At 56.4% G+C, this 12835-nt stretch overlaps 1 protein-coding gene across 3 annotated transcripts in view; it reads left to right on the forward strand.

The window, feature by feature from the left end:
• DNAJC5 (DnaJ heat shock protein family (Hsp40) member C5) overlaps positions 1-10263 on the forward strand; it is a 37927-nt gene extending 27664 nt beyond the window's left edge. For 2 of the 3 annotated variants that reach the window (XM_045980278.1, XM_045980277.1), the window contains 4 exons: positions 5635-5752; positions 6475-6688; positions 7361-7532; positions 7953-10263. In XM_045980278.1, the coding sequence (XP_045836234.1) occupies positions 5646-5752; positions 6475-6688; positions 7361-7532; positions 7953-8056 (597 nt within the window). In that variant the 5' untranslated portion in view covers positions 5635-5645 and the 3' untranslated portion in view covers positions 8057-10263. Of the gene's footprint in view, positions 1-5634; positions 5753-6474; positions 6689-7360; positions 7533-7610; positions 7683-7952 lie in introns of all 3 variants that reach the window. The other variant, XR_006815262.1, reaches the window with a different exon arrangement.
• Positions 10264-12835: the final 2572 nt, after the last annotated feature.

Consider the following 12835-nt stretch of genomic DNA (forward strand, 5'->3'; position numbering starts at 1 on the left):
TCTAGTTAAAGCTTCTTTTAATGGTCTAAACCTGCCAAGTAACTTGAATTAGTCCAGTAATGAGCTTTTAAATGTTTTTTTTTTTTTTTTAAATTTATTTATTTATTTGACAGATAGAGACCACCAGTAGACAGAGAGAGAGAGAGAGGAGGAAGCAGGCTCCCCGCTGAGCAGAGAGCCGGACGCGGGGCTCCATCCCAGCACCCTGGGACCATGACCTGAGCCGAAGGCAGAGGCTTAACCCACTGAGCCACCCAGGCGCCCCTAGTAATGAGCTTTTAATTGCGATTTTAATTAAGATGATTATAAAGTCACCCGTAATTGTAAGAAATGATGACACTTTGCCTGGTTTTTTCCCAACAGTGACGTATTGCCACACTGTAGTTTACTATGGGGGGCTCAGTCGTTAAGCATCTGCTTTCAGGGGCGCCTGGGTGGCTCAGTGGGTTAAGCCTCTGCCTTCGGCTCAGGTCATGATCTCAGGGTCCTGGGATCGAGCCCCGCGTCGGGCTCTCTGCTCAGTGGCGAGCCTGTTTCTCCCTCTCTCTCTGCCTGCCTCTCTGCCTACTTGTGACCTCTCTCTCTGTCAAATAAATAAATAAAATATTTAAAAAAAAAAAAAAAAAAGCATCTGCTTTCAGCTCAGGTATGATCCTCAGGGTCCTGGGATCCAGCCCCACATCGAGCCCCACGTCGAGCCCCACATTCTTGCTCAGCGGGAAGCCTGCTTTCCCTCTCCCGCTCCCCCCGGCTGGTGTTCCTGCTCTCGCTGTCTGTCAAATAAGTAAATAAAATCTTTAAAAAGAAACGGAACAAAACTACCCTAACCAGGGTACTGATGTTGGTATGATTCGCCAGTCCTACCCGGGTGTCCCCACCTTTACGTTACTGACTCCTGCGTGCGCGGGGACCTCTGCAGGTCTGCGTGTCCGCCGCGGGACTCAAGATCCTGGGATTCTCCGTGTGCGGCCACCCCTATCCCACTCACCTCCCGTCCTTGACCCCTTGTAACCAGCAGTCTGTCTTGTGTTTCTAAAATCATGTCGTATCCAAAATCCAGTCGTACAGTGTGTGACCTCGTGGGCTTGGCTTTTCTCTGCTCGTGCAGGTCCGTGCAGGTGCGTCCGGCCGCGCACGCCGCATGTTTGCCAAGTAGTGCCGCACCGTGCACAGACGTGCTGCAGTTCAAGGCTGTCTGGACTGATGGAGTTTGGGGCTCTTACAAATAAAGCTGCTCTGAATGTCCTGCGCAGGTTTTTACGTGAACATGTGTTTCCTCTTCCTTTGGCTGAGGCAGCCAGGAGCCGACCTGCGGGTCCTGCAGCAGGTGGGAGCCGGCTCGCTTTCCAGAGTTGCCTTGGGCCCTTGAAAGCTGTATCTGCTCTGCCCTCCACTTCCGGGCAGCCTGTGTAGACGGCTTTGCGTTCGCTGGAGTTTCACGTAAGGACCCTGCCTTGTCTTTGGATCTGGCCCCTTCCATCCAGCAGCAGCTGAGTCGTCGGCGTGTGCGTGCTGGTAGCTCATTCTCTCCCCGCTGAGCAGTCGTCCGCTCTGGGTCGACCCTTTCTGTTTATCCGTTCACCGGTCGGCGGACATTTGGGTTGTTTCCAGACTTTGGCTGCTGGGAGTGAAGCTGCTACGAACATTGGCGTGTAAGTCTCTGTGTCGACGTGCGTGTCCATTTCCTGTAGGTGCGTACCGTGTCCAGCGGACGAGCGGCCGCGTCCTGCACGGGGAGTGCGTGTGAGCCTTGGGGGGCCACTCCTGAGCTGTTTTCTGAAGGGTCGTGCTGTCCTCTGTTTCCAGCGTGAATGACAGCGCGTGTTGCCTCACACCCGGCTGAGACTGGATGGGCTCATCTTTTCAGAACAGGCCGCTCCGGTGGAGACGTGTTCTGCGTCTCTGAGTGACTAAGGATGAGCGTCTTCTGATGTTCTTCTGACCCTCTGTGTACCAGTGTCGCTGTGGCTAATATATGCCCTTTGTTTTTCCATACAGATTTTGAGATCATTTTCTCCATTTTTGCAAAAAAGCCTGCTGGGATTAGAGTTAAGATTGTATTGATTCTGTAGATCAATTTGCAGAAAATTAAGTCTTTCCTGATCCATGAACATGATAAAGCTCGATTTTTTTTTTTTTTTTAGATCTTTTGTTTCTCTTGGCAATGTGTTATTTTCAGTGTAGGTGTTTTGTATGTCTTTTGTTAAATTTTATTCCTAAATAATTCTGTGATTTTGGATGCTGCTGTGAATGAAACCTGTAAGTAGTAATATTTTCCAATTGTTTACTACTCTCAAATAAAAATATGGTTGCTTTAGGGGCACCTGGCGGGGCTCAGTGGTTAATCGTCTGCCTTCGGCTCAGGTCGTGATCCAGGGTCCTGGAATCGAGCCCCACATCGGGCTCCCTGCTCAGCGGGAAGACTGATTCTCCCTCTCCCACTTCCCCTCGTGTTCCCTCTCTCGCTGTGTCTCTCTGTCAAATAAATAAATAAAATCTTAAAGAAAAAAAAATATATAGTTGTTTTAAATATTTATATCGTGTGACCTTGCAAAATGTACTTTTTAGTTGTAGTTGGTTTTTTGTTTAGTTGTTTTTTTGGTTCATTGTTTTTGTTTTTTGTTGATCCCTTACAGTGTTCTGTGTAAATAACCCAGTCATCAACTGTAGGGTTTTGGTTGGATGTCCTTTATCAGACCAAGAAAGTTCCCTTCTGTTCCCAGTGTAGTGAGAATTTTTTATTTTTTTAAATTTTTTTTAAGATTTTATTTATTTATTTGAGAGCGAGTAAGCCAAGTCCAACAGGGGAGAGACAGAGGGAGAAGCAGGCTCCCTGCTGACCAGGAAGCCCAGTGGCCAGCTCCATCCCAGGACCCTGAGATCCTGACCTAAGCTGAAGGCAGACGGTCAACTGACTGAGTAAGCCACCTGAACACCCTACTGAGAATCGTTACAATCATGAGTTGGTGTTGAACTTTGCCAGTGCACTGATGACTCTCTGAGATGATCATGTGGTTCATCTCTGTTCTATAATAGGGTAGACACGTTGGTTTGTTTTGAAATGTTAAATCAGGCTTGCTTTCTTGGGATAATTTCTACTCATAGATTCGATTTGCTAATATTTTGTTAAGGACTTTTATGTCTATGCTTGTGATGGATTTTTTGGTAATGTCTTTGTGAGGTTGTGCTGGCCTCCAAAAACAAAAGTCCCCTTCTCCTCTGTTTTTGAAAAAGTTTGTCCAAGATCGATGTCTTTCTTCCTTGGATATTGGGTAGAAAAGTCATCGTGGCCTGTAACTTTGTGGGAAGGTTTTTTCTTTCTTTCTTTCTTTCTTTCTTTCTTTCTTTCTTTCTTTCTTTTTTTTAAGATGTTATTTATTTATTTATTTGACAGAGAGAGATCACAAGTAGGCAGGGAGGCAGGCGCAGAGAGAGAGGAGGAAGCAGGCTCCCTGCAGAGCAGAGAGCCAGACGCGGGGAAGGGGGGGGGACCCTGGGATCGTGACCTGAGGCAAAGGCAGAGGCTTTAACCCACTGAGCCCCCCAGGGCTCTGGGGGAAGGTTTTCTATTACAGATTCAATTCTGTTAATGCGTTTAGGACTATTCAGATTTTCTGGTTGGGTAAATTGTATTTTTCAAGGCATTTATCTGCTCCATCTAATTGCTTGGCATAAAGTTGTCCATAATTTTTTCTATCATCTTTTTTGTGCCTGTAGGGTCTGTAGTGTTGACCCCTCTCTTTTTCCTTCCTCATGTCACTGATTTCTGTTCTTTTTTTTCTTTTGTCAGCTGTTGATCAATTTTGTTGTTTTCAAAGAGCCAACGTTTGGCTTTGTTAACTTTCTTTGTTGTTTTTCTGTTTTTTATTTTCTTGATTTCTGCTCTTTATTATTCTCTTCCTTCCATTTCCTTTGGGTCCTGCTGCTTCTGGTGTTGTGAACTTGAATCTTAGGTCTTGGCTATATGATATATTTTACTATTAAATTAAAAATAACTTATGATTTCTTCTTTGAGTTACATGTTATTTTAGCAGTGTGTTGGATGTTAAATACTTGAGGTTTTGGGGGCATCTGGATGGCTCAGTGGGTTAAGCATCTGACTTTAGCTCAGGTCATGATCAGGGTCCTAAGATTGAGTCCCACGTCGGCTTCTGTGCTCAGCGGGGAGCCTGCTTCTTCCTCTCCTTCTGCTGCTCCCCCGGTTATGCGCGCGCTCTCTAATAAAAAATGAAAAATTCTATTAAAAAAATTCTTGAGGTTTTCTTAGGTATCTTAATGTTGGGTTTCTAACTTAATTCTCCTAAGGTCAGAGAGAACACTGTGCATGATTTCAGCCCATTAAATTTATTGAGATTTGTTTTAAAGTCTAACATGTGGCATGTCTTTGTGATTTTAAAAACCGGTTATGAATGTTGGGCGTCCCATACGCATCATCCGGTCATGGTGGTGCAGTATTTTTAGGATCATCCGTTTTTCTTGTTTGTTGTTGTTTGTTCATTCTGTGTTTCTGCGAGAGCGGTGCTAAGATTTTTATAGCTGCGGTTGTCTGTTTCTCCTTTAATTCTTTTTTTTTTAAATTTTATTTATTTATTTGACAGACAGAGATCACAAGCAGGCAGAGAGGCAGGCAGAGAGAGAGGAAGGGAAGCAGGCTCCCTGCTGAGCAGAGAGCCGGATGTGGGGCTCGGGGCTCGATCCCAGGACCCTGACCTGAGCCGAAGGCAGAGGCTTTAACCCACTGAGCCACCAGGCGCCCCTCTCCTTTAATTCTGTCAGGACTTGGATTCAAGCATTCTGAGGCTCTGTCTTTAAAGTGTGTAGTTGAGTCTTGAGTTTTTCTCCATTCTGGTAACCTCTTTTTTTTATTGGACTTTTTAGTCTAAAGAGATCATTTTTTTCTTTTATTTTTTTAAAAAGATTTTATTTATTTATTTGACAGAGAGAGATCACAAGTCGGCAGAGAGGCAGGCAGAGAGAGGAGGAAGCAGGCTCCCTGTGGAGCAGAGAGCCCGATGTGGGGCTCGATCCCAGGACCCTGAGATCATGACCTGAGCCGAAGGCAGAGGCTTTAACCCACTGAGCCACCCAGGCGCCCCATTTTTTTCTTTTAAAAAGCTTTTTAACTGTACTTCTTGGGATTTGTTGTTGTTAAAGATTTTATTTATTTATATGACAGAGACAGCGAGAGAAGGAACACAAGGAGGGGGAGTGGGAGAGGGAGAGGGAGAAGCAGGTTCCCACTGAGCAGGGAGCCTGAAGCGGGGCGGTCCCAGCCTGGGATCATGACCTGAACAGAAGGCAGACGCTTAACAGCTGAGCCACCCAGGTGCCCCACTTCTTTGGATTTTTTAATTTCGAGGTTGCTCTGGAGATTACAGTAAACCCAGTTTTTTTCAGTCTGCTCAGTGTAGTAGTCCTCTAACCCTCCGCAGGCGCACTTGCAAATGCAGCCTTTGGTCTCCACGTGGGACCACTCCCCACAGCCCTTCCCGTTGTAGTCGGACGTGTTGTGTCTGTGACGCGCATGGCCCCCAGCCAGCCCTGTTGTGATCGCTCGCTTCAAACAGTCGCCTAGAGTAGCCTTCAGCTCTGCGGTTGGACGCTTTATTGATACTTTTTGATGTTTTCTTACAGATTAGCCTGCCATGGCCGACCAGAGACAGCGCTCACTCTCCACCTCTGGGGAGTCACTGTACCACGTTCTGGGGCTGGACAAGAATGCGACCTCAGATGACATTAAAAAGTCCTATCGGTAAGAGGGTGTCGTGCCTTTGTGCTTTGATCTGCGTTTACCAGGAACCATTGCGTGCGTCTCCCCCGCCCGGCCCGCAGGTGACTGGGACCCGTAGCTCCGTCTTTGTGTGCGTCATGTGACCCTTGTAGCTTAAAATTCTCATATCAGCATTTTCGTGGCAACAGAAAAGTCACACTTCGTAGATGACACTGTGTGCCCTGGAGCAGCCGGCGGCCCTGGGAAGCGGGTCTGAGCCTGCTCCTTCCGGCAGCCCTCCCGTTGCCTTTGGAGGCAGCTAACCTGCGGCTTCCTGGAGTCAGCCGCAGAGACGCACATCCTCGGTGATCCCTACCCTTCCAGCGACCCTCCTGTGTGTCCTTCCCATTGTGCACTTCTCCCACAGGAGAAAATAGGCCTTTGGTGCACCCCTTGCCCGGCACCCTATTTGGCCAAATGCGCAGTTCGCCGGCGAGGACACTAGAGGTCAGCAGTGGCGTCGGCCTCCGAGCTGTGCTAGAGGGGTGGGCTGCGCAGGGTCGCCCTCACCTGGGGACTCCCCGCTCTGTGGCAGAGCCAGGAGGTTTCCCCCGAGGCAGCTGCAGAGCTTTCTTCGGACTGAACTTCTCGAACTCCGTGGAGAGTCGGGGGAGGACAAGTACTGGAGAAGGTGTTCACTGCACTGGGCCCTCCCTCTCCTGGACGAGTGTGAAATAAGTGACAAGAAATGGTTTTGTTTGCAGGAAACTTGCCTTGAAATATCACCCCGACAAGAACCCCGATAACCCAGAGGCTGCAGACAAGTTTAAGGAGATCAACAACGCCCATGCCATCCTGACGGACGCCACAAAAAGAAACATCTACGACAAGTACGGCTCGCTGGGGCTCTACGTGGCCGAGCAGTTTGGGGAGGAGAACGTGAACACCTACTTCGTGCTCTCCAGTTGGTGGGCCAAGGTGAGGGGAGCGGGCGGCCCTGTGCCGGGCTCCGGGTGCCCCTGGAGAGTCTCCTGCCTGGTAGGGATCGGGGTCTTACAGAGCCAGGGCGTTTCGTCCAAGTGCTCTGTGCTCCTGAGCCTTGGTCTCCCGGCGTCTGGCGCCCTTTTCCATCACCATGTGTCAGTGCGGGGCCTGGTCTCGGCCACTGACGGCGCGTAGCCGGTTCGGGAGCCCAGGAGGGGCCGCCAGAAGGCTCCGAGCAGACCCCCCCGGCAAGCCGACCTTGTCCCTCGGCTCTTGCGAGTCACCGTCCGTTCTTACACAGAGATCGGAAGGGACCTTTTCCGTCCCGTCGTGGGCAGATGCTCTTGTCAGTGCAGGGGAAGACTTGTCGGAAATCTCTGTGCCTTGAGACACTTCGGACGTAGCATTTCTCTGTTCTGTTTTTGGACACTTACCGTGTCCTCCTCCTGCCGCAAGCACGTGCGGCCGCGGCCGCCCTCCTGCCCGTCTTCGTAGATCCCTTTCCTTGGGGCCAGTGAGCTCTGTCACCGTCTTCCCGCCCAGCTCTGGCAGGACAGAGGCCTCCGGGGCGGCCCCCACCCCACCCCCCCACCCCGGGGAGCCTCGTGGGGCTGCGGGGGGGCTGCCCCCCCCCCCGCAGCCAGCGCTCCTGTGCTCCGCCCGCAGCTGCTGTTCGCAGTGTGCGGGGCACTCACCTGCTGCTACTGCTGCTGCTGCCTCTGCTGCTGCTTCAACTGCTGCTGCGGCCGCTGCAAGCCCCGGGCGCCCGCAGGCGAGGACGCCGACTTCTACGTGTCCCCCGAGGACCTGGAGGCGCAGCTGCAGTCGGACGAGCGGGGTGAGTGCGCGGGCCGCCGAGCGGGCGTGGGCCGGGCGGGGTGGGCCCTGAACCCTGCCGCCCTGTCTCGTCGAACAGGAGGGCTCTGACTGTGCGGGAGTGTTGGTGGTGGCGGCGGGGACTGTTGAGGTGTGAACGTGGACACTCGAGGTAACGGCGGACGCAGGGGGCCGTCCCCACCCGTGGCCGGAAGCGCAGCAGCTCCGCGGGGACGGAGAAGCGGGGGAGGGACCGAGGCGACGGAGGCCGAGCGGGGGCAGGTGGGGGGGAGGCCCGCGCACAGCCTCTCCCCTCTGCACCCCCCGCCCCTGCCCCCCAACCCCGGCCGAGCTGCCAGGCTGCGGAGCACAGACGGTGTCGGGGCCACGCGCGCCGTGGCGGCCGCCCGCGCCGATGAGCACGCGTGTGCTTGCTTTGCAGAGGCCACAGACACGCCTGTCGTCGTACAGCCCGCGTCGGCCACGGAGACCACCCAGCTCACGGCCGACTCCCACCCCAGCTACCACACCGACGGCTTCAATTAGGCCCGGGAGTGGCCGCGGTAGAGGCTAGCCCGGCGCTCGGCCACTTCACCCCTAGAGTCACGGACTGTAGCCACAGAGATGGGGAGCGCGCAGCCGCCGGCCGCCGGGGCCCCGCCCACCTCTGTGCCCGCCCGCCGCCCCCACCACGCGAAGTGCGTCGCATGCAGTATTTAAAACAGTTCAGCTCCGGCCTCCTCCTTCTGTCTCCTCCCTTTCTGATAGCATGTGGGGTTCTGTTCCGTGTCCGTGCTGTGGATGTGCCGCGGCCTGACCGTGTTCACCAGACCGTGGATCTTCCTGGGGCTTACGATTCGCTGCACTGACCACGGCTGCGTGCTGGGTCCCCGCCAGGCAGGCTGGGGCGGGAGGGGTGGCTCCTTTCCCTGGTGTGGGGAGCGGCCGGAGGCCCGTGCTGCCTGGCGGGAGCTGGGAGGTCCAGTCCGCACCCTGTGCTCGGCAGCCGTACGGACGCAGGCAGAGCCTCTGGACGCCGTACCGGGAAGGAGCTGGCACGTCCTCTCACTTTGCCCTGTCCCATCAGCATTTCCGTGGTGTTGGTTTGTGCGGGTCTGTTTGCCTTGGTTGCTAGGCCTTGCGGCAGGGTCTTTCCCGTGGGTAAGCTTGTTGTGGAAAGTGTGGGAGGCTCTGGTGGCCCCAGGACCGTGTTTTCTGCCTGGGCACGGCCTCGGTCTCCACGTCACGTGGTCCTCGGGGCACACTCCCTCACCCGGCGGGGCGCTCCTACCACGCTCGCACCCTGTCCCAAGCCGCGAGCTGGACTGATGGGGCCACATTCCTGCACCTCCTCTCCCTCCACATTCCTTCAGGCCCACCTGGCCTTCTGGTGGTCCTTCCCGGACCCCTCAGAACCGCAGATGGTGGCAGTGACCAGTGCGCTGTTGTCCGAGGGGCTGACCGTCCAGCTTGCTGGTGGCGCGCGGCTGGACGGCCCTGGGAAGCACGCGTGGGGAGCACAGCCCTCTTCTCTGTGCTTGCCAGAGCTCCTCCCCACCCCACTGTCCCTCGCCTGTTCCCCTCAGTCACCGTCGATGGTTCAGGCAGAGCTAGAGATGCCGGGTTCCTGGAGAAAGGACCAGCTGGACAAAAGGTACAGCCTGGTGCCCTTGGCTCGTGAGCCGGCAGCCTGACCGTGGAGCCCCCGCTCGCCATTGTCTTGAGCAGCACCTTCTGTGAACTGTGGGAAGTCGGTCCTTCTTGTCTTGACCCAGAACTCGTGGGTGGCGCCTCTGCTGAAGGGGACGAGGAAACGGGTTAGGATGGGCCCGTGCTGGCCCAGAGGTCACAGCGGCCCCCGCGCCCCCAGCGGCCCTGGATGTGGTGTAGCTCCCTGCTGGGCCTGCACTGGTCACCGGAGACCCAAGCGGTGTCCACAGAAGGAACCAATGGCAGCTGGTGCGCGACTCCCGCGTGTCCAGTAGGTGAAGAACGAGGAGGACCATGTCGGCTCGGGCCAGAGCGTGTTCCAGGCCCACCGTTTCCACCACCACCAGCCCGCACCCCGCTCGCCTGCTGGCCTTGACCTGTGTCTGCCCACCCACAGCTGGGCCGAGCGCGGGTTCTTATCGGCCCAGAACGGGCTGTGGCGGGAGGGCAGCGTCGGCGCAGAACGTGGACAGGCTCCGAGCGCAGTGCTGAGGGGGAGCGGGCTGTGGCCACTCCCAGGTCCTTGGGCAGGTTTGTGGTCCTTTGTTTGTTTTCTGTTGTTGTTTTTGGCTTTTGTTCATTAAAATAATCATGCCGACATTCAGTGAGAGAGGAAATTTGCACTATGATCTTAAATTATGCTAAAATCAGACCTCATGAAAGGATAAGAAATTCACTGACCCACCCCGGCCGCGGGAGGAGCTGAGACCCCAGGCCCTTCTTCGGACCCAGCAACAAGAACGAAGCTTTGTGACTCTCTGAAGAAACTTTCCTGTTTCCCACTGGAATGGCCGAGAACCAAGTTCAAAGCTGGGACTTGAGGTAGCAAGCCTCCCCACGGCGGGTTCCCTGCAGCCCTGTGGTCGGGAAGCCTCAAGGCCCACCACGCAGGCCCGAGCGAGTCCTCGACGGGCGGCTTCCCCACGACAGAACGGGAGGCTCTGGGAACCTGGGTTCAGGGGGAGGAGCAGGTCTGGAAGGCTGGTGAACCCGGGCTCCTGTAGCATTTGTAACAACTAAATAAATCATGACTGATGACAACAGCCCTAAAGGCAGTGGTGGTGTTGCCTGAGGCCCAGGGACCGCAGGGGCCAGACGGGGACCTCGGATTCTCCCCTCCTGGCCCTGAAGGCATTTCCACCTGCTGGTTCTGACGCGGAGCCGCTTCCCAAGTCGAAGTCGGCTGTCCTCGCTGGCCGCCCCGCTCGCGTTTCCCTTTCTGGGAGTGGTCCGCGTGTTTCCCAGGTCTGCAGGGGCGCCCGTCTGCCCACCGCACGGCCGCGAGAGCCCCTGAGCCCTCACCCTGGGGCCACCCGGAGCCCGGGCTGCGTGTGGCCGGGGAGTGCTGGGCCGGTGCAGGCTGAGCCCATCCCGTGTCACAAAGCACTCGACCCAGGAGGCCCCAGAGCGGCCGGTGGCCGGTGGGAAGCATCGGAGGGCCCTGCGGGGTGGCTGCTGGCAGCTGCTGGCCTGTACGTTTCTGGTCCTGCTCGGCGATGTGGTTGGTCTTCTCTCGCCTTCCCTTTGGCTTTCTTCTGCTTTCAAACTGCTTTAGATCTCACTGCTCTGTGTGTGTGAGGCTTCGTAGTTCCCCGGTCAGTGCTGCGGGGGAAGCCGCGGCTGCCGCGCGTGGGGCTTAGAGCGGGTGGCCTTTCCACGCCGCTGGCCGCCCCGTGTGGCTGTGTCGGGACCACCGCCGTGCGCTCTGACTGCAGCGGGGCCCGGCGGCCCAGCGCGTGCTGGAGGAGTGCCTCCGGGCAGCTGGCCCTCAGGATGGGACAGCCAGCAAGGGGGGTGGGCACCTGCCTGCAGGAAGCGCTCGGGGCGGGAGGGGGGCCCTCCCGAGGGGCGGGCGTGAGGGTGAAGAGAGCGGCTGCTGTCCTTCCTTCCTCAACATGCCGCTGTGTGAGCCCATGTGACGTAGGACTGTCCTGCCCGTTGTTACTTTGGTCGTGAACCGTCCTGTGGAATTGGCAGGCTCCGTTGTTACTGTCCTTCCACGCACGGCGGCAGTGTGTGCTGTGGGCGTGGGCAGCGGGCGTCTCTGTGTACATGCGTGTGTATGTCTGTCCCCCGCCGTGGGCGTGACTGCTGCCGTCCGGCGTCCGACCCCAGACGGCCTGGGTTTCCTGGGAGTCGGGTCTTGAACAGGTGGCCCCCTCCTTTGCTGGGTGCGCACAGGTGAGCGCCGGCCCTGGTGTGTGCCTGGGGCTGGCACGCGCTGTGGCGGGAGGGCGCGGGGCTCCTGAGGGGGCGCCTGGCAGTGCCCAGCCCGTCCCTGGGGCCACCTGGCTGCTCACTTGACCTCCAGGTGAGTGTCGTTTTGTGACATCTGGGTGGGTGGAAGCCTTTCCCAGCCTTGAAACATTAAAACCAATTTTCTGAGCCTCAGATAACAGTGACAAAGGGCATTCCAAAGGGGACTCTGCCCCGACTGCAGGTCTGGCTGGGAGGGGGCCACCGGGAAGGAGGAGGGGCCCCATGCTGCTGTCCTTGAGGAGGGGGCTGGGCTCGGGTACAGGCGGTACCTTTGGGTAGATTTTGTTTCCCCAGAAGATGGGACAGTGTTGCGAGTGAGGGAGGCGGTTTACACTGAAATACGTATGGATGCACTCATGTATACACACACTTCGTTGAGAATACTAAATGCAACGCATGGCAAGCAGCTGTCCGTGCGCCGGTTTCTGGTTTCGTCCTGTTGCTGGAATCCCACAGCGCCAGGTGGGTGTGCGTCGGACCCCAACCCCCTTGTGCGCCCCGAGGGCCCGGCTGGAGGCTTAGGATGGTTCCCTGGCGATCTCCATCTTGTATGTCCTTAATGTTGACCTTAAGATAATGATAACTGTTGTAAAATAAATGTTTTCACTGCAAACCAGGCATGTGTCTCATTCGGTGACCCCGCAGAGCCCTTCTCCAGGGGAGTCGTGCACGGAGGGGCAGGGGACTGACTCCCACGTTCGCGGCCCAAGTGCGGACAAAGGCCCTCCCAGGTTCTGTGTCCAGGTGCTGTCCGAGCACCCCCAGTGGAGTGAGGGAAGGGTCCTGTAAGCCCGGGTGGCTCAGACTGGGTTCTGCAGCCCTCCCTGGACACGTCCTTGCTTCCGCTCTCCCCTCCTCGGCACTTGGCGGACTGTGGTCACTCCTCCCGCTGCCGCAGCCCGGGACTGTCCCCGCTGCCCACACAGCCGGGCCTCACCTTCCAGCCTCCAGTCACGAAAGCAGGCCGCTGGGCTGCAGGCTCCGGAGCAGCACTCCAGCCTGGGCCTGAGCCCTCTACACAGTGGCCCTGTCCTCGGCTGGTGGCCACAAGAACGAGGGGTGACCGCCACGTCCCTCCCATCGAGGACGAAGCCTATGCTTCGTGCCCAGCTGTGTCCACCTCTGCGCCTGGCCCTTCAGAGGGGGCTTCCCGGGGAATCAGTGTGGGGCACACACATCCTCATGCCTGGACACGGCTGCCAGGTCCGCCTGGGTCACGTCCATGCCAGCAGCGAGTCGGGTGGGCCAGATGGAGGACGGTCCTGACTCCCGGGGGGTTCTGAGAGTGCGGAGCAGGGCCTGGCCGGGGACTCGGTGGGTCACAGCCTCCGGTGTCTGGCCCCTGACACCGCTTCT

This window comes from Meles meles, chromosome 16 (genome assembly GCF_922984935.1).
Source record: "Meles meles chromosome 16, mMelMel3.1 paternal haplotype, whole genome shotgun sequence".
Lineage (NCBI taxonomy): Eukaryota > Metazoa > Chordata > Mammalia > Carnivora > Mustelidae > Meles > Meles meles.